The sequence below is a fragment of the Doryrhamphus excisus genome, chromosome 4 (genome assembly GCF_030265055.1).
Source record: "Doryrhamphus excisus isolate RoL2022-K1 chromosome 4, RoL_Dexc_1.0, whole genome shotgun sequence".
Taxonomy (NCBI): Eukaryota; Metazoa; Chordata; class Actinopteri; order Syngnathiformes; family Syngnathidae; genus Doryrhamphus; species Doryrhamphus excisus.
The window spans coordinates 25,378,577-25,403,300 of NC_080469.1; the positions used below are offsets into that span (position 1 = coordinate 25,378,577).

Below are 24,724 nucleotides of genomic sequence, written 5' to 3' on the forward strand. Positions count from 1 at the left end.
AATAAAAGTCCGGCTCACCTCAGGGACTTCCACCTATCCTTCTCCATGTTGTTCTCGGGACCTTCGCTCTCGTACGACGCCAGATACAACGCTGCAAAGAACAACAAACATAATCAATAAGCATCATTCTTTTGAACCAGCACATGGATCCCATTATATTACAATATTACAATATTACAATATACACACACCAGTACAGTATACGCTATATACAGACCAAGTAAACCTTTAATAAAATGAGAAAGTGTATAGCTATATATATATTTTTTGATTTAGATTTATTTCATTTTGGCAAAAAAAAAAAAAATTATAAATAGATTGAAATAATTTTAAAAACAAGAGGAAATAAAATTATTTGAAATAAATATATAATGTATTTATTTGGCTTTATGTTTATTTCATTTTGGCAAAAAAAACCTTAAAGATTGATTGAAAAAAATAAATTTCTTGAATGAACTTTTCAAATAATTTTTCATTTAATTATTTGAATTTATCATAATTTTTATGTATTTATTTGGCTTTATATTTATTTCAATGTCAAAAAAATAAAAATTTGACTACAAAAATTCATTTCTCAAATTAACTTTTAAAATAATTTGTAATTTTAAATTTGTAAAATATTTAGTTGGCTTGATATTTATTTCATTTTGGCAAAAAAAATCTTAAAAATTGATTGAAAAAAATTATTGAATTAATTTTGAAAATAATTTTTCATTATATTATTAGAATTTATTATCATTTTATGTATTTATTTGGCTTTATATTTATTTCATTTTGTCAAAAAAATAAAATTTGACTACAAAAATTCATTTCTTAAATTAACTTTTAAAATAATTTGTAATTTTAAATTTGTAAAATATTTAGTTGGCTTGATATTTATTTCTTTTTGGCAAAAAAAAATCTTAAAAATTGATTGAAAAAAATTATTGAATTAACTTTGAAAATAATTTTTCATTATATTATTGAATTTATTATCATTTTTATGTATTTATTTGGCTTTATATATATTTCATTTTGTTAAAAAAAATTAAAATTTGACTGAAAAAATTAATTTCTTAAATTAACTTTTAAAATAATTTGTAATTTTAAATTTGTAAAATATTTAGTTGGCTTGATATTTATTTCTTTTTGGCAAAAAAAATGTTAAAAATTGATTGAAAAAAATTATTGAATTAACTTTTAAAATAAGTTTTTATTATATTATTTGAATTTATTATCATTTTTATGTATTTATTTGGCTTTATATTTATTTCATTTTGGCAAAGAAATCTTAAAAATTGATTGAAAAAGAAATCTTAAATCTTAAACTTTTAAAGTAATTTTTAATTTAATTATTAGAATTTATTATCATTTTTATGTATTTAGTTGGCTTTATATTTATTTCATTTTGGCAAAGAAATCTTAAAAATTGATAGAAAAAAAATCTAAAATTAACTTTTAAAGTAATTTTTAATTTAATTATTTGAATTTATTATCATTTTTATGTATTTATTTGGCTTTATATTTATTTCATTTTGGCAAAGAAATCTTAAAAATTGATTGAAAAAAAAAATCTAAAATTAACTTTTAAAGTAATTTTTAATTTAATTATTTGAATTTATTATCATTTTTATGTATTTAGTTGGCTTTATATTTATTTCATTTTGGCAGAAAAATCGTAAAAATTGATTGAAGTAAAAACATTCTTAAGTAAAATTTTTTAATAATTTATAATTAAATTATTTTAATGTATTATCATTTTAGTGTATTCATTTGGCTTTATATTTATTTCATTTTGTCAAAAAAAATTAAATTTCATAGCATTTTTATTCATTTATTTGGCTTTACATTTATTTCATATTTTCTATTATTTTTGACATATTTCTATGTTTGCAGTGTTTTTGAGGAGCAGGATTTTTGCGTGAGTGTGTGCTCACCATCTTCCGTGAAGACGGGGGCGGTGAGAAGGTACTGAAGAATCTTGCGGTCCTTCTCAAAGGGACACTCCACTTTCTTCCAGCTCATGAACTCGCTCACCTGTTTGGCCATCTCCCAGAACTTCTACAACATCCACAAAAAAAAACAAAATTATTAATAATGAAAATAATAACCCAAATAACCCAAAGAAAGGTGACTCTTCGGGGAAGCTGCGGTTTACCTGGAAGTTGACGTGTCCGTTCTGCAGGCGGTTGGCGCACCCCTCGTTAAGGAAGTAGATGTCTTTGATTAGCAGGCTGAAGAACGGGATGACGATCTGAGAGAGAAGAGGGGCGGGGTTATCCTTGTCATAAACAATATCCCATATATCATTTCACCACATTTCACCGTTTTTAATGAGAAAATACTGCAATTTTAAGAGAGAAAAAATTAGTTTTTTGTGGTCATAATATTCTGATATTTTGTCCTATATTTCTTATTTGTAATATAATAAAATAAATGCATAGCTTGTGTATAATAATTGTTGCATAACATAACATATCATAATAATTGACTCAAATTCACTTTACTTCCTAATTTACAACAAAATAAAACTAAAATAAATAAAGATGAAATGAATCATGAATGCAATAAAACAAAACTGATATATAATATATAGTTGTTATATCCAGTATTACAGTATGTATAATAATTGTTATATAATAACAAATATTTTTAAGTGAGATTTTAAGAGCATTTCTTTTGCCTTATATTTCATACTTATAACAAAAAATATTTTAATAAATATTAATAATAACAAATAAATAGAAATATAAATATAAATATTTGAAGTAATACAATGTAAAAAGTTATATATTATGTAATAAATATAGATATAAATATAAATATAAAAAATGAAGTAATACAATGTAAAAAGTTATATATTATGTAATAAATATAAATATAAATATTTGAAGTAATACAATGTAAAAAGTTATATATTATGTAATAAATATAGATATACATATAAATATAAGAAATGAAGTAATACAATGTAAAAAGTTATATATTATGTAATAAATATAGATATACATATAAATATAAGAAATGAAGTAATACAATGTAAAAAGTTATATATTATGTAATAATATAAATATAAATATAAATATAAATATAAATATAAATATAAATATAAATATAAATATAAATATAAATATAAATATAAATACAAATATTTGAAATGAAGTAATACAATGTAAAAAGTTATATATTATGTAATAAATATAAATATAAATATTTGAAATGAAGTAATACAATGTAAAAAGTTATATATTATGTAATAAATATAAATATAAATATTTGAAATGAAGTAATACAATGTAAAAAGTTTATATTATGTAATAAATATAAATATAAATATAAATATAAATATAAATATAAATATAAATATAAATATAAATATAAATATAAATATAAATATAAATATAAATATAAATATTTGAAGTAATACAATGTAAAAAGTTATATATTATGTAATAAATATAGATATAAATATAAATATAAGAAATGAAGTAATAAAATGTAAAAAGTTATATATTGTAATATAAATATAAATATAAATATAAATATAAATATAAATATAAATATAAATATAAATATAAATATAAATATAAATATAAATATAAATATAAATATAAATATAAATATAAATATAAATATAAATATAAATATAAATATATTACAATATGTAAATAATTGTTATGCAACAAGAAAGTCTTTTTTCATGAGAAAATACTACAATTTTACAAGGAAAATATGATAAAAAATAGATTACAAATATTTATATTATATATAATTTATTTTATATTCATAATTATACTTTTGCAATAATCCTGCCATTTTCAGGTGTTTGAGAATAAAGCGATAAAGTCTATTTTATTTACTGTCATTTGTTTTGTTTTTTTTAAACGACTGATGTGAAAAAAGACGCCAGCTGTTTGTGAGTGTTGCGTAACTGGCGTCCCTAATGAAGCGTCCGTCCAGGAGCGGTGTTTTGGTGCGCTCCGCGTTCGTCACGAGGTCACATCACGCCGCGTTTTAGTCCGAGCGGCGTGACAAGACGGCGTTACGTAACTCTTAACCGCCGACAACAACAAAGGCTTGTGTACCGTCACGCCAAAAAGGCTACAAATTAGCATTTTGGGGGGGCGAGGGGGCGGCGGGGGCAGGGAGGTGGGGGTGGTTGTTATGTAGTAGAGTTCACAACAACATTCCAGACTTGCTGGAACTTTCCAGACGTTTGCGTCACCACGGAAAAACAAACAAGCTTCTATTAATAGAATAAAGTTATTTCTTGAACCAGACCCGACCGGCGTGTCCGTGACCCCCGTTGGGACTCGACCTCGCCGTACGGTTGCAGCGTTACGCAACCGGGATGCTCCCAAAGCGTTTTCTCGCGGACGCTACTGAGTCACATTTTGGGTTATTTTGATGGGGGCGGTAAGGGGGTCCTATTTGGTGCAGATCTGGATAAAAGTCCAGGGGGTCCCACCTTCTCCCGGGTGCTGTTGGCGGTCCTGGACCTCTGGGTGGCGCCGCGTAGCGCCGTCCTGTAGTTGTAGAAGTTCCCTGAAGGATCCATCTGGTGCTGCAAGCGTAGAAAAAAAACAACAGTGTACGGACAAAAGTATTGGGACAGCAACGGGCGGGACCGACTGACTGGTCACGTGACCCACATACGTACCTCCAGGATGTCAAACTTGGCCGTCTTGACTTTGCTCCACGTCTTCTTGAGGCGGGACACGGGGCTCATGTTCATCCCGGCTGCGACGACACACAAGAAACGCAAAACACCCCCCGCGTCAGCACGTTGGCGTCTTCCTTCACGCGCCCCCGGCTGGCGTCCCGATTACACCCCCCCCCCCCCCCCCACCACCCACTTTCACACACATAACTTAAAAAGCACCCACCATGACTCCCTCCTTTCTGTGGTCAGTGATGATGGCCATCTGCTTGGGGTGTTTGCGCGCCCACCCCCTTCCCCCCGCCCCCCCGTCCCCCCACATTGCACCAGCTGGCCAGATGCCCCCACCCCCACAACTACGCCCCCCCTTCCCTTGAAAGTACTGAGGGAATCATTTTATTCTTATTCTTATTCTTATTCTTATTCTTATTCTTATTCTTATTCTTATTCTTATTCTTATTCTTATTCTTATTCTTATTATTATTATTATTCTTATTCTTATTATTATTATTATTCTTATTCTTATTATTATTATTATTATTCATTATTCATATTATTATTATTCATTATTCATATTATTATTATTCATTATTCATATTATTATTCAATTATTATTATTGTTATTATTATTATTTATTTATTTTTATTTATTATTATTTATTATTTATCATTATTTATCATTATTTATCATTTATTATAATTTATTTATTTATTATTATTCATATTATTCTTATTCAATTATTATTATTCAATAATAATAATAATAATAATAATAATAATTATTATTATTATTCAATTATTATTCATTATTCATATTATTATTATTCAATTATTATTATTGTTATTATTATTATAATTATTTATTTATTTATTTATTATTATTATTTATTTATTTTTATTTATTATTATTTATCATTATTTATCATTATTTATCATTATTTATCATTATTTATCATTTATTATAATTTATTTATTATTATTCATATTATTCATATTATTCTTATTCAATTATTATTATTCAATTATTATTATTATTATTATTAATTATTATTATTATATACAGCATACAATACTACGTAGTACATACTGTGTATTTTATTGTTGTGGGAGGTGGGGGGGGCATTTATATTAATTTCATTTTAGCAAAAAATCTTAAAAATTGATTGAAAAAAATATTACATTATTTTTTTTAATTAAATGATTTTAATTTATTATCATTTTTTAAAAATCATTTATTTGTCTTTATATTTATTTCATTTTGGCAAAAAAAAATCTTAAAAATGGATTTAAAAATAGTCTTGGATTAACGTTTAAAATAATTTTTAATTAAATTATTTTCATTTATTATCATTTTTATTATTATATACAGCATGCACTATACAATACTACATGGGGGGGCATTTACAATAATTTTATTTAATATAATAATAATATTATTTAAAAAAATAACATCCTTTTTGTAGGGTAAAGTTGATGTTTTTTAAAGTTGTAATACCAAAGTATTGAGGGAAATAAAGTCAAAATATTATGGAAATATGGTCGTAATATTAAAAAAAAAAAACTCACAAATGATGGCCATGAGGGAGTTGAAGTTGCCGATGTTGAAACATTCCCGCGCCACGTCGATGAAGAACTCCATGACCTTCGCCCTGTGCTTCTTCTTCCCGGGCTGCCAAACAGCCAAGAACACGTCAAAAGTTAAAAACGGGAAAACGTACCACAGGAAGTAGTCGCAAAATTTAGGACAAAAACAAAAAAAACAGCAGAAATTAAAAAAAAAAAACAACAAGAATAAAGAAAATAATATACAAATTGCATTTTTGAATGAAATGCAAAAAATACATAAATATAAAAAAACATGTAATAAAAAAAATCTAAATATTCTAATATAAAAGAATATTAAAATTAAGAAAAAATATAAAATTTTATAAGCATGTTGTTGAAATTTTATATTAAATAATTTTTTTTAATTTGCAACTTTCAGAAAAAAAACAAACAACAAATAAAATGGTAAATTTGGGGAAATTAGGCGGCGGGAAAATATTATAATATTGTAATCTTATGGAAATTAAGTCCAAATTATGACATAGTAAGGAAAAAAAGTATAAAAAATAAATACAAATCTAATGAGAAAATGTAGTAATTTTTTGTACAATAATTTCAATTTTAGCCGTATAGAGTTGAAATTTCTTGGGAAAAAAGGCGTTATTTTTTTAGAGTCACTACGAGAAAACAAAAAAATCAAGGTTGTAATTTTTTATTAAATTATTTTAGTAGCATAAAGCCGACATTTTACGGGAAAACATGCTAACAATGTCAGAAACTAAACAAATAAAGTCGCTAATTTGGGGAAATGAAGCTGATAAAGTCAAAATATTACAAGAATAAAATCAATAAAAGAACATTTCCAACAAGAACATTTAAGTAGTTGGAAAATTTTAAGAAAAAAAACAGCAACAAAATTTTTTAAAAGTTGTAATTTTACAAGAATAAAGAGAAAAAAAATGAAATTTTAAAATGAAATTTTTTTAAAAATTAATTTATTGAGCAATACTCGTCATTTTACAAGAATAACATAATATTAAAAAGAAAAATAACATCATTTTAGTAGCATAAAGTCCACATTTTTAAGGGGAAAAGTCACAATATTACAATAATAAAGTCAAAATATGACAAGAATAAATTCTCAACGACAATAAGAAAGCTGAAATAATTCAAAAAATTATTTGAAAAGCAGAAATCGAAGGTCAAAATATTAAGGAGAAAAATGTCATCTTATGACAAGTTAGCTAAGTTAGCTAGCATGTCATTGAAATATGAATGAAAAAATATTTAGTGGTTTGGTGTACGCTTGAGCCTAGATTAAACGTATGAGAATAAAATATAATAATAATAATAAAGAAAAAAATAGCACTATTAGTATGGGTTGCTGCTCTCTGCTTGCAGGCCCATAAATAGGCTATTTTTCTACAGTGGTAATATGAGGAAAAAAAACAAAATAATGTTGCAAGTTTTGAAAAATGAATTTGGGAATGAAGTGTTATTATATTATATTAATAATAATAATTATAATTGCTTGAGCCGCTCACCATGCAGATCTCCGTGGCGACCAGGTAGCTGAGCCTGTTGAACCAATCCACGTACGCCTCCAGGTTGGTGGCCTTCTTGTGATCACTGAAGCGACCCTACCACCGGAGAAAAGGCTTCAGTACACTCCTTCGGTCTTAGGGTCCCCCCCCCCCGACCCCCACCCTGCATGGGGATGTCCACCCCCCCCCCCCTGTAAACGCTTCCCAAATACATCTCCGTGCAAAAACAGCCTGTTGCCTAGCAGCCGCAGCCGCCGCTTCCACTCGGGACGCCCCCGGCAGCTGCGGTTGCTAGGCGACGAGGTGTTTTTTTTGTTTTTTGTTTTTTTTTTGTGGTTTGTTTACGAGCTTCCTTTGTCTGTTGCCACCCGACCGCACGCTGACCCCAGACGCTCGCTAGGTTGGGATCAGAAAGTGGGTCGGGACTAAGGCGGACCAAGGAAGCCATACGTTGCATAATGGATGGTATCTGGTGGTGCGTTCAGGGAACGGGGATTTACCTTGTCGTTGTCCACCCGATCTTTCTGCACGAACGCCTGGACAAATTCTTCAGGGCCAATGTAGCTTAGTCGCTCCTGGAAAGGGAGAACGTATGTATGAAATGTAGGGACCATGACAGGGACCATGACAGGGACCATGACAAGGACCGAGACAGGGACCATGACAGGGACCATGACAAGGACCGAGACAGGGACCATGACAAGGACCATGACAGGGACCATGACAAGGACCGAGACAAGGACCATGACAAGGACCATGACAGGGACCATGACAAGGACCGAGACAGGGACCATGACAGGGACCATGACAAGGACCATGACAGGGACCATGACAAGGACCGAGACAAGGACCATGACAAGGACCATGACAGGGACCATGACAGGGACCATGACAAGGACCGAGACAGGGACCATGACAGGGACCATGACAAGGACCGAGACAGGGACCATGACAAGGACCATGACAGGGACCATGACAAGGACCGAGACAGGGACCATGACAAGGACCGAGACAGGGACGGAGACAGGGACCATGACAGGGACCATGACAAGGACCGAGACAGGGACCATGACAAGGACCATGACAAGGACCATGACAGGGACCATGACAAGGACCATGACAAGGACCGAGACAAGGACCGAGACAGGGACCATGACAGGGACCATGACAGGGACCATGACAAGGACCATGACAAGGACCATGACAAGGACCGAGACAGGGACCATGACAAGGACCGAGACAGGGACCATGACAAGGACCGAGACAGGGACCATGACAAGGACCGAGACAGGGACCATGACAAGGACCGAGACAGGGACCATGACAAGGACCGAGACAGGGACCATGACAGGGACCATGACAAGGACCGAGACAGGGACCATGACAAGGACCATGACAGGGACCATGACAAGGACCGAGACAGGGACGGAGACAGGGACCATGACAGGGACCATGACAAGGACCATGACAAGGACCGAGACAGGGACCATGACAAGGACCATGACAAGGACCATGACAAGGACCATGACAAGGACCATGACAAGGACCGAGACAAGGACCGAGACAGGGACCATGACAGGGACCATGACAGGGACCATGACAAGGACCATGACAAGGACCATGACAAGGACCATGACAAGGACCATGACAAGGACCGAGACAGGGACCATGACAAGGACCGAGACAGGGACCATGACAAGGACCGAGACAGGGACCATGACAGGGACCATGACAAGGACCGAGACAGGGACCATGACAGGGACCATGACAAGGACCGAGACAGGGACCATGACAGGGACCATGACAAGGACCGAGACAGGGACCATGACAAGGACCGAGACAGGGACCATGACAAGGACCGAGACAGGGACCATGACAGGGACCGAGACAGGGACCATGACAAGGACCGAGACAGGGACCATGACAGGGACCATGACAGGGACCATGACAGGGACCGAGACAGGGACCATGACAGGGACCGAGACAGGGACCATGACAGGGACCATGACAGGGACCGAGACAGGGACCATGACAAGGACCGAGACAGGGACCATGACAAGGACCGAGACAGGGACCGAGACAGGGACCGAGACAGGGACCATGACAGGGACCATGACAAGGACCGAGACAGGGACCATGACAAGGACCGAGACAGGGACCATGACAAGGACCATGACAAGGACCATGACAAGGACCGAGACAGGGACCATGACAAGGACCGAGACAGGGACCATGACAAGGACCGAGACAGGGATCATGACAGGGACCATGACAGGGACCATGACAAGGACCGAGACAGGGACCATGACAAGGACCGAGACAGGGACCATGACAGGGACCATGACAAGGACCGAGACAGGGACCATGACAGGGACCATATCGTTTTTTTTATATATCTATATAATTCTAAAGACATTATATATTATTAAAATTATTTTAAAAAATTGAAAAAAATTTAAAATTTTTTTTTTAAAACTTATTAAAAATATATACATTTTATGTATTAAAAATATCTTTGACATTACATTTTTTTAAAAATAAAATTACTATAAAACGAATGTAATAAATAATATTTAATAATGTGATTATGTTTCTTTAAATAAGAAATGATATATTTTTTACATAATAAATTAACATTTTTAATAAAGACGGAAGTTTTATTTAAAAAAAATTTACTTATATTTTCTTTAAAATTCTAACAAATATACCTTATATATTTTTTGATAAATATGTTTTCAAATTGAAATTGTTTAAATATTTAATAATAAAATATATATTAAAAACTATATCTTTATAAAAAAAATTATTTATTTATTATGTTATAATTTCCAGTAATTTATTTAATTATTTAATTATAAGAAATGTACAACATTGTCAAAATACCATAACATAAATATATATTATAATGACTCATAATGTAATATATATTGTGAGAAAAATATAGGACAAAATGTCAGAATATTATGACAAGAAAAATCAGATTATGAAGTATTTTTTCACATATAATTGCGTACCATTGTATGGTATTAGATATTTTTTATGATAAGAAATATATGTTATAATTTTTTAATAATATAATCCAACATATATTCCAGTCCAGTCCAGTGAGAAGAGTAAATATTGCATAAATATTGCGATGTTCATAACCGACAACGTTTTAGGTTGTTGGTCAGACTCGGCAGACAGGAAACTCGGACACGACGCGGAGGAAACCAAAGTTGAACTGGGTCGTTGGAGCCGGATCAGGAAGACTTTGAGAACATTCTGACCACAGGAACCGCCCCTGAGGGACCGAGGGACTGAGGGACTGCTATTGAGGGCGGTTATCCCAACCACAAAAACTGTTTGTTTGTTTTTAAACTCCATTGGTTATGTCACCGTTTTCACATGTTCTCAAAGACCGTAGTGGACTTCAAGGTCCATGAGGCCGAGCGTTCAGTTCTCACCAGTTCTATGTGTGTCAGCTGCTGGGCGACGGTGAAGGGGTCGTTGCAGATGGACAGCATGTCCCTCTGGATGGTGGCTTGGGGTTTGGCCTTGAGGACGGTGAGACGCTCGGCCGCCGTGGCGTTGATCTTGACCAGGGCCTCCTCGTACTGGCTGAGCACCGTCAGCCTCCGGATCAGACCCTGACTCAGCTGGCTCACCGCCTTCCTGTAAGTCTGACAGAGGGAACACACAACACCAGGGTTGGAATTTTCTTCTCGGAATGACGGAATCCACACAACATGGATATATATATATATATATATATATATATATATATATATTCTTCAATATCTACCACCTTCAGTTTGAAGAAAAGCTTCCAAAATGTACTTCTAAAGAGTTTTTGTGACATATTGCTTGACCAAACTGAAATACTCCAAACCAAAATGTCATCTCCTGGTTTCAATACATACATATTTTTTTATATTCTTCAATATCTACCACCTTCGGTTTCGACAAAAGCTTCCAAAATGTACTTCTAAAGAGTTTTTGTGACAGATAACATGCTGTAACGCTAATATTCCAAACCAAAATGTCATCTCCTGGTTTCAATACATACACTGTTTTTATTTTTTGCAATATCTACCACCTTTGGTTTCGACAAAAGCTTCCAAAATGTACTTCTAAAGAGTTTTTGTGACATATTACTTGACCAAACTGAAATACTCCAAACCAAAATGTCATCTCCTGGTTTCAATACATACATATTTTTTTATATTCTGCAATATCTACCACCTTCGGTTTCGACAAAAGCTTCCAAAATGTACTTCTAAAGAGTTTTTGTGACATATTACTTGACCAAACTCAAATACTCCAAACCAAAATGTCATCTCCTGGTTTCAATACATACATATTTTTTTATATTCTTCAATATCTACCACCTTTGGTTTCGACAAAAGCTTCCAAAATGTACTTCTAAAGAGTTTTTGTGACATATTACTTGACCAAACTGAAATACTCCAAACCAAAATGTCATCTCCTGGTTTCAATACATACATATTTTTTTATATTCTGCAATATCTACCACCTTCGGTTTCGACAAAAGCTTCCAAAATGTACTTCTAAAGAGTTTTTGTGACATATTACTTGACCAAACTCAAATACTCCAAACCAAAATGTCATCTCCTGGTTTCAATACGTACGTAAATTTTTATATTCTGCAATATCTACCACCTTCAGTTTCGACAAAAGCTTCCAAAATGTACTTCTAAAGAGTTTTTGTCACATATTATTTGACCAAACTCAAATACTCCAAACCAAAATGTCATCTCCTGGTTTCAATACATACACGGTTTTTATAGTCTTCAATATCTACCACCTTCGGTTTCGACAAAAGCTTCCAAAATGTACTTCTAAAGAGCTCTTGTGACATATTACTTGACTAAACTCTAATATTCCAAACCAAAATGTCATCTTCTGGTTTCAATACATACATATTTTTTATATTCTGCAATATCTACCACCTTTGGTTTCAACAAAAGCTTCCAAAATGTACTTCTAAAGAGTTTTTGTGACAGATAACATGCTGTAACTCTAAAATTCCAAACCAAAATGTCATCTCCTAGTTTCAATTCATACACCGTTTTTATATTCTGCAATATCTACCACCTTCAGTTTTGACAAAAGCTTCCAAAATGTACTTCTAAAGAGTTTTTGTGACATATTACTTGACCAAACTCAAATACTCCAAACCAAAATGTCATCTTATGGTTTCAATACATACATATGTTTTTATAGTCTTCAATATCTACCACCTTCGGTTTCAACAAAAGCTTCCAAAATGTACTTCTAAAGAGTTTTTGTGACAGATAACATGCTGTAACTCTAATATTGCAAACCAAAATGGCAGCAATGCAGAAACCAAACCAGTATCCCAAGATCCCGAAGCAACCCTCGAGGAACCTAAAGAAGCACCGGGGGTTTTTCTGTGAGCGGTGACCTGATCCAGTCCAAGACTTCCAGCAGCATCCGCCCACCCCGCTTGGCCAAGCTGTGATGTTTTCAACTAATCTAAAACCGCACGGCAGCCTCGGAGAACCTCGAGGGAATTTTCAAGGTTTACTCTGAGACGGTGCTGACATGTGAACCCAGACCTCAGACCCAAACCGCAAAAACCAGCATCACAAGGCGACGCCTCCCTTTGTTACTTGGCAGCTAAGCATCCTTTGGGTCTGGGCGCTGGGAGGGTCACTCCGCGTTACGTAAGCGCCGGCAAACGGGGGGCAGAACGGGAGACCTTCGGCTTCCTGGCTTCAGGCTCTGGGAGGAGGCTCCGGCCTGAACCCTGGCCTGGACTCCTCAGACGCCAGGGTTAGATAACCATTCCTGCACTGACACACTAAACCGGCTCTGTTGCATAAGCGGGCAGAACGAAGGGGGGGGGGGGGGCATGTTTGACTTTGAGGATTGACCCCCCACCCCCCTTCCCTGTCGACTCTGTTCTTTCTCAACACCGCATCCTGCAACCAAGGCCTGGCCAGCCTTCCAAAACACAAACCATAAGTCCCCCTTACCAGGGTGCGACTACTCCTAACTGTAGACCACATGACATCACCGTGAGCCAATCAGATGACACGGTGAAAAAAAACAATCAGGGTGGTGTCGGGTTAAAATGACACTCCGGGGCCGTCTCCCTCCATGTGGACCTGCCCTGGGGGTCCACCCTGGTATTTACATGTCATGAAGCCAAAAGTAGTGCAGTAGTGAAGAACATGTAACACAAAGGCTTGAACAGCTAGCTTATTTTTAGAGTCTGTATTCGGATCTACTGGTTTACATTCCACAAAAGCTTCTAAAATGGACTTTTAAAGAGACTTTCTCACATATTACTTGGAATTATTCAACCTTTCCAACCAATTGGGCCACCTTTGGGACACCTTTTAGGCCACCCTGATGGCCACCCTGATGGCCACCCTGATGGCCACCTTTAAGCCACCCTGATGGCCACCTTTGGGCCACCCTGATGGCCACCTTTGGGCCACCCTGATGGTCACCTATGGGCCACCCTGATGGTCACCCTGATGGCCACCCTGATGGTCACCCTGATGGCCACCCTGATGGCCACCCTGATGGCCACCTTTGGGACACCTTTAGGCCACCATGATGGCCACCATGATGGCCACCTTTGGGACACCTTTAGGCCACCATGATGGCCACCCTGATGGCCACCCTGATGGTCACCCTGATGGTCACCCTGATGTCACCTTTGGGCCACCCTAACGGCCACCCTGATCGTCACCTTTAGGACATTTTTAGGCCACCTGATGGCCACCTTTAGGCCACCCTGATGGTCACCTTTAGGCCACCCTGATGGCCACCTTTGGGCCACCCTGATGGCCACCTTTGGGCCACCTTTGGGCCACCCTGATGGCCACCTTTGGGCCACCCTGATGGCCACCTTTAGGCCACCCTGATGGCCACCTTTAGGCCACCTTTGGGACACCTTTGGGACACCCTGATGGCCACCCTGATGGCCACCCTGATGGCCACCCTGATGGTCACCTTTGGGCCACCCTGATGGCCACCTTTAGGCCACCCTGATGGTCACCTTTGGGACACCTTTAGGCCACTTTTAGGCCACCTTTAGGCCACCATGATGGCCACCATGATGGCCACCCTGATGGCCACCGTGATGGCCACCTTTGGGCGACCCTGATGGCCACCCTGATGGTCACCTTTGGGACACTTTTAAGCCACCCTGATGGCCACCCTGATGGCCACCCTGATGGCCACCTTTGGACGACCCTGATGGCCACCCTGATGGTCACCTTTGGGACACTTTTAGGCCACTTTTAAGCCACCCTGATGGCCACCTTTGGGCCACCCTGATGGTCACCTTTGGGACACTTTTAGGCCACTTTTAAGCCACCCTGATGGCCACCTTTGGGCGACCCTGATGGCCACCCTGATGGTCACCTTTGGGACACTTTTAAGCCACCCTGATGGCCACCCTGATGGCCACCCTGATGGCCACCCTGATGGCCACCTTTGGGCAACCCTGATGGCCACCCTGATGGCCACCCTGATGGTCACCTTTGGGACACTTTTAGGCCACCCTGATGGCGACCCTGATGGCCACCCTGATGGTCACCTTTGGGACACTTTTAGGCCACCATGATGGCCACTCTGATGGCCACCCTTGGACAACCCTGATGGCCACCCTGAAGGTCACCTTTGGGACACTTTTAGGCCACCATGATGGCCACTCTGATGGCCACCCTTGGACAACCCTGATGGTCACCTTTGGGACACTTTTAGGCCACCATGATGGCCACTCTGATGGCCACCCTTGGACAACCCTGATGGCCACCCTGAAGGTCACCTTTGGGACACTTTTAGGCCACTTTTAGGCCACTTTTAAGCCACCCTGATGGCCACCATGATGGCCACCATGATGGCCACCTTTGGGCGACCCTGATGGCCACCCTGATGGTCACCTTTGCGACACTTTTAGGCCACTTTCAAGCCACCCTGATGGCCACCTTTGGGCCACCCTGATGGTCACCTTTGAAACACTTTTAGGCCACCATGATGGTCACCTTTAGGCCACCTTTGGGATACTTTTAGGCCACTTTTAAGCCACCTTTAGGTCACCCTGATGGCCACCTTTGGGCGACCCTGATGGCCACCTTTGGGCGACCCTGATGGCCACCTTTGGGCCACCCTGATATCCACCCTTTAGGCCGGAGCAGGATAAAAGCGAGCCATCAGTGAGAGAGTTGATGGATTGGCGGTCAAGGAACCCAAAGTCTGTTTTCAAGTGCCCTCCATCGTAATCCCAAAGTCAACACCGGCACTAATGCAGGAGCGCGGCGGCGCACAGTTGGACATCCGTGCCGCCATCGATCCAGTTGCCGCCTCAAAGCGGACCATCTGTCACGCCGTCTGCCGCCAGCGGAGGTCGGGATGGCGTGAGATCAGTTTAGGCACGGAGCAGAGTGAAAGCAGCATGCCTGACATTTCTGAACATGACATTGGGGGGGGGGGACGTTCGCTCATCCAAGAAGTGGGTCGAGCAGGTGGCGCTCATTCCGTCTTTTATTTTCCTGGCTGAGAGTCGCTGCCACTTCCTGTAGCGCCGCACCTGACCCTGAGAGGCCGACACGTTTTTGGCAGCTTAGCCAAGCAGCGCTATCCAAAACAAATTGTCGTATGTTTACTTCAATACGTATCTTACTTTTATATTCTGTTACATTTACAAGCTTAGATTTTACAAAAAGCTTGGAAAATATACTTTTCAAGAGCTTTTCTGACATATTAAGTCCATTATTAAGTCCAATATTCCCAACCAAAACCCGTCTACTGGATTGAATAAGTAACTTATTTTAATATTCTGCTGCATTTACCATTTTAGATTTCACAAAAAGCTTCTAAAATATACTTCTAAAGACCGCCCTGGACATATTATGTCGTGAAACTCAAATATTCCAAACCAAATTGGCTTCAAATTGGCTTCAATACGTATCTTACTTTTATATTCTGTTACGTTTACAAGCTTAGATTTTACAAAAAGCTTTGAAAATATACTTTTCAAGAGCTTTTGTTACATATCAAGTCCAATATTCCCAACCAAATTTTGTTTACTAGATTGAATATGTGGCTTATTTTAATAATCTGCCACATTTACCATTTTAGATTTCACAAAAAGCTTCTAAAATATACTTCTAAAGACCGCCCCTGACATATTATGTAGTGAAAGTCAAATATTCCAAACCAAATTGATTTTACAAAAAGCTTTGAAAATATACTTTTCAAGAGCTTTCATTACATATTAGTCCAATATCAAGTCCAATATTCCAAAACAAAACCCATCTACTGGATTGAATAAGTAACTTATTTAAATATTCTGCCACATTTACCACCTTAGATTTCACAAAAAGCTTCTAAAATATACTTCTAAAGACCGCCCCCTTACAAATGATGTAGTGAAAGTCAAATATTCCAAACCAAATTGTCGTATGCTGGCTTCAGTATGTATCTTACTTTTATATTCTGTTACATTTACAAGCTTAGATTTTACAAAAAGCTTGGAAAATATACTTTTCAAGAGCTTCCCTGATATATTGCTTGACAGAATGCAAATATTCCAAACCAAAAGGCTATAAAGTGGGTAGATTATGTCGGATATTTTTTATATTCTGCTGGATTTATTGGCTTAGATTTCAACAAAATCTTCTAAAAAATACTTTTAAAGCACTGTCAGGACTTTATTTTTTTTTTCCACAGTCTTGCTCCGTGCACAGCGGAATGCTGGGAGCGCTCCGTGGATGCGGATGTTGTCAAATCCCAGAATGTCCCGTACAAATAACAGCAGTGTGATTATTTCATATCCAGGCCTCGTGGCTGTATGTGAACTCCTGGCACGCCGGGGGGGGGGGGGGGGGGGGGGGGGGGGGGGGGGACGCGGTTAGCTAAATATCACAGCATGAGCTCCGCGCCGAATGTTCTAAAGGATGTTTGTTATCTCCGTGATTAGCTGCGTGATCCCGGCCGAGATGGGACTGCCGGGAACATCGTGTTTTGTTTTGTTTCGAAGGAAGTGGCTCTCCATAAAGACGCCGATTGTGTGAATGCTGAAGATGATCGTGAGGATTTCATCCCGCTCAACTGTTCCAAGTTTAAAAAGAAACACCCACATTTCCCGTAATTCCATAACAACAACATTCCCATTGACAATCTGGACATTTTTTGTTGCACATTTCTCCATCCATTCAAAGCATTTCAATGCGAAAATGTTCATTTAGGACCTTTCTACAATTTTCCACCTTACAAAATTCCCAACTTTTCCCAAATTCTACAATTCCTTTAACACAAATTTCCTTTGATGTTCAGAATTCTTACTCGTTTCCCATTCCGTAAACGACTCCAACCATTCCAACTTCAAAACCTGAAGATCTTTCTGGCCGTCTACTTTTCACATGCCAAAAATTCCCACTTTGCCTCGGAATTTCACATTTTCTCAAACACACATTACAATTTATCTTCACAATTCTTACTTATTCGCACATTTCTGGAAAGATTCAAAGAATTCCAATGTGATGACATTCATTCAGGACCTGCATGCAATTTGCCACCTTCCGAAAATTCCGACCTTCCAACTACATCCATGTTCTCTGTAGCACAAAGTCACTTTGGTCTTGGGAATTGTTACTCATTTCCCATTCTGCAACAGATTCACACTTTCTCCTAAAAATTCAGCATTTCCCGCACCACAAATTCAAGATTGAAAAATCGAGAGAATTCATGCTCCCGACACATTCCTGTACCGACTCAAAACATTCCAACGTCCAAACCTCCAGATCATTCCGGCTATCTATTTTCCATATTCCCAAAATTCCCACTTTCCACAAAGTTCTACAATTCCCATAACGCCTTCCAGCATGAAAGACTTTTGTAAAATTTTTCACATTCCAAAAATTCCCATATTTCCCATAATCCTACATTTCCTTGGATGTTGAGAATTCGTATTTGTTTCGCATTCTGCAATCGACTCAAACCATTCCATTATCAAGCTATTCAGGCGATCTAATTTCCACACCACAAAAATTCCACTTTTCCCTATTTTCTACATTCCCCAAAGTTCTTAAAATTCCAGATTTCCTATAACAAAGTCCATTTGAGCTGGAGAATTCTTACCAGTTCCAAATTTGACAACTAGTTCAAACCATTCCAATGTCAAAATCTTCAGGTCATTTGGGATTTCTATTTTCCGCACGCACAACTTCCCACCTTTCCCATAAATCCAGATTTCCCGTTACAAAAACTGCTTTTAACTGTGACAATTCTTACTCGTTATTGATTTGGAAATAGATGAAAACCATTCCAACTTTGAAATATCCAAGATAACTATTGTCCACATCCCCAAATTTCTCACATTTTCCGGAAATTCCACATTTCCGTATCACAAATTTACATTTAGAGAATTATTACTTGTACGGCATTTTGGAAGGGATTCAAACCATTTCCGCGTCAAAAACTTCAGCTCCTTCAGTCAGTCTACTGTCCCATCCCAAAGATTCCTGTTTTTTCCCGGGATTCTGCATTTTCCTTAAGTAATATTCCCAAATTCCACTCTAAAAAAAAAATGAAAACACCAAATAACGTTCCTGAAATGGGATCATCTGTCACAAATATATTTTTGTGAAAGCTAAGCATTTTTTTTTAATGTTCGCGTGGCCATGAAAGGACAGGAAATGAGTGCACATTTAATGGCGTGCCACGGGGGAAGCTGTTAATGTGTCATCCGGGGGAGGCGGGGGCTGGGGGGGGCGGGTGACACTATTGATTTTTAGATTAAACGGGGATCAATACTTGTACTTGCTCTATTTACGAGTCATGTGAAACCTGCATCCCAAACAGGATGGGGGGCACGGGGGCAGGGGGGCGGGGGGCCCTCCCTTTAGGGTAGGTTTGCGTCCTCTGTCACCTCTTTACAAAATGTTGCTGCTTCCTTGTTAGCAATCCAAAAATAAACACACAGCAGCTAACAACAAAGCTGGTGGACCCATGCTAACAATGCTAACTGCTAACTAAGTGAGGGAGGCTACCTCGTCCCCGCTGGAGAGGCGGTGGGTGAGCTCCTTCAAGCTGCGCATCATCCGGTCGTCCCTGAAGTCGTAGGGGAAGGTTTCCGTCCACTCCGTCAACAGCTGGAGGATCTTTGGAGCCATCTTCCGGAGTCGAATCTGGAATCGGAAAAAAGACCCGTGAGCGTCAGACAAGCGTCAAGGGAACCCAACCCGGAGCTGGTAACGTGGCGTCCACCTTGTCCGCTTGGGCGTCGCCGAGTCGCTGCTGCTCCACGCACAAGTGGCCCACTCTGGACATGAGCTCGTACGGGCGGATGAAGAGGCGGGAGCTGAGCAGGAAGGTGAAGATGTACGTCCTCTGTGGATGGACCAAGGGATGAGGTTAGGATCTAAGCCTCGTCTTCTAAGACCTGCCGCGATGCGGTCCCTTGGATAACCCAAATGACCCGTATGGGACTGCAGAGTGCAGAACCTCTAGTTTCCGAAACCATCCTTCCATCTCCTTCTGTTTACCCAAAGTCCTAAAGTCAGGTAGCCCACCAGGGAACACCACACCGCCCTGTTGCCCAGCTACTTCCCGGGCATCTGGGAGGCATCCCGGCCAGGTGCCCGAGCCCCCTCATCTGGTTCCTCTCAATGCGGAGGTTCTATTGTCTTGGCCCTTGTCCTGTCGGTCAGTACCCGAACCTCATGACCGGAGGCGAGGGGAGACCGAGGGGGGACCGAGGGTAGATCAAGGGGGGACCGAGAAGGGACCAAGGGTAGACCAAGGGGGTACCTAGGGGGCACAGAGGGTAGGTCGAGGGGGACCGAGGGTAGACAGAGGAGGGACCAAGGGTAGACCGAGGGTGGACCGAGGGTGGACCGAGGGGGATTAGCATTATTAGCATTAGCATTATTTGTTTATTATTTTGTTGGAAAGATCACCAAAACTCCCCAAAAGAACAATACGGATACTCACGTCAGGGTAGTAGTCCACCGTGGGAACGAGGTGGTGAATGAGGGCCTCCAAGGACCCGGAGGCCAGGTTGCTGTCATGGTAGTAGAGTCCAGAGTAGACCTCCTCCTTGGTCTGGTACAGGTTCTTGTTGTAGCCTGAGGTGCTGTGCTGCCCCGTGAATGGTGGCGTCTGAGGCATCTTGTCCTGCAACCAAAATGACCCAAAGCGAAAGGTCAGTCTGGGTCGTTCTCCCGCAGAACCACAGAGGCCGGCGAAGGACGGTCCAAGAAAACCAGTCACAAATAGCTTGTGCGAACGGACGGATAAAGTTTGAGGACGGACGACACCCTTCCTTCCTTCTTTATTTGGATTTGCCTGAAAATGGAGACTAAAGCGAAAACTGCGGTTGGGACTCTAAGGTCTGATACGGCATCTGGAGGAGCAAGGAAAACCACAAGGACAGATTGGAGATTATACTCTATGCTTCAACGCCTTGGGGCTGAACCCTTAACGACCCTGCCGAGAACCCGCAGAACGACTCCCAAGAGACCGAACATATGAACTGGATCCAGGTTTGACCGCTCATTTCCCCCCCAAAAAATTAACCCCTACAAGCTTGTATCCTGTCCCAGATAACGTAGACGATTCCGTTCAATAACTGTTTCACACTAAAACACTCTTAAAGAGTTTTGACTGGAACGATTTCCATGAAATTCCTGCCGCTTTTCCTTACGAGGGTCTTTGCTGGAGCCTATCCCAGCTGTCTTGGGGCGAGAGGCGGGGTCCACCCTGGACTGGTGGCCAGCCAATCACAGGGCACATATAGACAAACAACCATTCACACTCACATTCATACCTATGGACAATTTGGAGTCGGCATGTTTTTGGAACGTGGGCGGAAACCGGAGTACCCGGAGAGTAACCCGAGGAGATCACGCAAACTCCACACAGAGATGATGCCGAAGATGGAATTGAACCCTGGTCTCCTAGGTGTGAGGTCTGCGCGCTAACCACTTGTCCGCCGTGCAGCCCCTATGGGGAATATAGTTTCCAAATCCAAAAATTTCCGGGAAAAAGCAGGATGTGAATGGAGTCCCCGCTGCGAGAACAGTTTCCATTCTTCCGGGAAGGAAGTGGAAGGAGTGTCTGTCATTCCTGAGGTGTTTGATGGACTTCTTCCACACCAAACTCCCACTCTGTCCTTATGCACGGAAAAGGGTCTGCCCTAAAACATTCCGACAACGATGGACGTATTGAACTTTCCAACAAGTCTCGCAAGGATGAAGAATGAAGAATCGGCTCACTCGGTGGTCACGTGACCCTCTTCCACTACAGGACTAGGCCCCATGTGAGGGCGGCTGGTGCTGGATGAAGACATAACAGCATTAAGTCTCACCACACACACATTTGCACAGCGCCCACGTCTTCTCCTTTCCCACAGCCGTGCCCTCACATGACGCCCTCACATGAAGCCCACATCCACACGCCAACATCTATTCTTCCTCCAGACAAGCAGGGGGCCCATTTCCATGAGAATGAGAGCTGTGGACAGCCACGGCATCTGCTGCACCATGTGGCGTCCACGCAGGGACGCGGACCAGCTCTCTTCTTTGTACGTATGCAGACCTTTAGCACGGTAGCATAGCCGGACGCTCATTCTTCCTAAAATTGGGAACGGTGACATCTAATCCTAAAATGTAAAGCCAAGTGAAACACATTTTGCCCGTCTCAATGTGTTTGTTGTTACCTCACACTTATTATGGGTCTGAAAGCAAAGGGCCGCAGCATATCTGATTATTCCGCACACTTATTATTTATTATGGGCCTGCAAGCAAAGCACATTTGCTTGTTTTTATAATTCATCATGGATGGAGATCATGGATCTGCAAGAGGAGGATCTGATTAGTCCTCATATTTATTATGGGCCTGCAAGGAAAGCGCAACCTATTTGATTAGTCCTCATACTTAATTCTTATGGATCTGCAAGAGGAGCGCAGCCCATCTGATTAGTCCTCATATTTATTATGGGCCTGCAAACAAAGCGCAGCAGGCTATTTGATTTGCCGTCATACTTATTCTTATGGATCTGCAAGAGGAGCGCAGCACATCTGATTATTCCTCATACTTATTATTTATTATGGGCCTGCAAGCAAAGCACATTTGCTTATTTTTATAATTTATCCTGGATGGACATCATGGATCTGCAAGAGGAGCATAGCCCATCTGATTTGTCCTCATATTAATTATGGGCCTGCAAACAAAGCGCAGCAGGCTATTTGATTCGCCGTCATACTTATTGTTATGGATCTGCAAGAGGAGCGCAGCCCATCTGATTAGTCCTCATAATTATTATGGGCCTGCAAATAAAGCTCCAGAGCCTATTTGATTAGTCCTCATACTTCTTCTTAAGGATCTGCAAGAGGAGTGTGGCCCATTTGATTAGTCCTCATATTTATGATGGGCCTGCAAACAAACACAGCAGCCTATTTGATTCGCCGTCATACTTGTTATGGATCTGCAAGAGGAGCACAGCCCATCTGATTCGTCCTCATAGTCATTATGGGCCTGCAAACAAAGTGTCCAGCAGGCTATTTGCTTCGTCCTCATACTTAATTCTTATGGATCTGCAAGAGGAATGCAGTCCATCTGATTTATTATGGGCCTGCAAGCAAAGTGTCCAGCAGGCTATTTGATTCGTCCTCATACAATTCTTCATACAATTCTTATGGATCTGCAAGAGGAATGCAGTCCATCTGATTAGTCTACATATTTATTATGGGCCTGCAAACAAAGTGTTCAGCAGGCTATTAGTCCTCATACTTAATTCTTATGCATCTGCAAGAGGAGCACAGCCCATCGGATTAGTTCTCATATTTATTATGGGCCTGCAAACAAAGCACAGCAGCCTATTTGATTCGCCATCATACTTATTCTTATGGATCTGCAAGAGGAGCGCAACCCATCTGATTAGTCTACATATTTATTATGGGCCTGCAAGGAAAGCACAGCAGCCCATGCCACACATGATATCATTGGATATATCACATTGTATGGTTGGAGGTTGCTAGTACGATAGCGTTGGCGTTCCAAAGGGAAAAAACCCAAAGGCCACCAAAGTGGGTCTCCAATGCAGGGCCAGACTTGCCTGGTCCTCCTGTTTCCGGGTAGAATTCAGCGGCAGCAGCTCCAATTTCAAGCGAGTGAAAAGTGTGATATGAAAAATGGAAGCGCTCGTTAGACCTTGCAAATCCAGACTGTAGCAGCAATTGTTTTTTTTCCTTTCAGTATTCCCAGGAACCCTCAAGACGTACGAATCCTGCGCCTGAAGAAACGGGGATCTGATCCCAAAGTGCCGAGATGAGGTATCAGGTGTGGCGTTGGCCTTTGAGACATTTGATCTGAGCCTTCCAAATAATCCAACATGGCCGTCACCTTCCATCATAGCAAGAAAATACACTTAGCGTGACACCTCTCTTTGAAGAAAGGAGGGGGGGCCCAGGATGGTTCCAAGGTGCAGGGGGGAGAGGGGGCGCGTGGTGATTTCATCTGAAGATAAAAGTGGGGGGAGACGTCCTCAAGTCCTGCAGGAACCTTGGCACGCCGCCGTCGGTTTAGCTCGCTAGCCAGGCGGCAAAAGTAAACAAACAAAATGACACAGCCGTCGCTGGGAGTTGGGCGGGGAGGGGGGCGGTATACAGAGGGGGGGGGGGGGAGCAGCCATCTGTCTCAAAGGAGTAGGAACAAGCTGCACAGGGTTTATAAAAACATCATTTGGATTCAAGGAAAACTTGGGGTTTTTTTTGGGGGGGGGGGTTCAAATGATTAGTCAGCATTTTGGAGGAATAAGCAAAGCAAAACGAGATCCAGTTTGGTTGAACAGAAGTGGATCTAAAAGAGAACCGGGTCCAGTTTCAGATGCTGAACTTGTGAACTGATGTCAAAAGGAGAAGTTTGTAGAAATGAGTTATGAAGACGTTCATTTTATGTTTTTTTTCTGAGTGTTTCCTTATTTTATTGATTTTATTATATTATTTTCTAT

General features: G+C 39.8%; 1 protein-coding gene across 2 annotated transcripts in view; it reads right to left on the bottom strand.

The window, feature by feature from the left end:
- The window catches only part of rasgef1ba (RasGEF domain family, member 1Ba), a 45,682-nt gene that overhangs the window by 870 nt on the left and 20,088 nt on the right, over nucleotides 1-24,724 (bottom strand). For both annotated transcript variants that reach the window (XM_058071814.1, XM_058071815.1), the window contains exons 2-13: nucleotides 20,707-20,889; nucleotides 19,981-20,103; nucleotides 19,764-19,901; nucleotides 11,175-11,390; nucleotides 8,229-8,303; nucleotides 7,729-7,824; nucleotides 6,206-6,308; nucleotides 4,640-4,719; nucleotides 4,448-4,543; nucleotides 2,138-2,233; nucleotides 1,917-2,040; nucleotides 19-91 (exon numbers count right to left, since the gene is read on the bottom strand). In XM_058071814.1, the coding sequence (XP_057927797.1) occupies nucleotides 19-91; nucleotides 1,917-2,040; nucleotides 2,138-2,233; nucleotides 4,448-4,543; nucleotides 4,640-4,719; nucleotides 6,206-6,308; nucleotides 7,729-7,824; nucleotides 8,229-8,303; nucleotides 11,175-11,390; nucleotides 19,764-19,901; nucleotides 19,981-20,103; nucleotides 20,707-20,889 (1,403 nt within the window). The remainder of the gene's footprint in view (nucleotides 1-18; nucleotides 92-1,916; nucleotides 2,041-2,137; nucleotides 2,234-4,447; nucleotides 4,544-4,639; nucleotides 4,720-6,205; nucleotides 6,309-7,728; nucleotides 7,825-8,228; nucleotides 8,304-11,174; nucleotides 11,391-19,763; nucleotides 19,902-19,980; nucleotides 20,104-20,706; nucleotides 20,890-24,724) is intronic.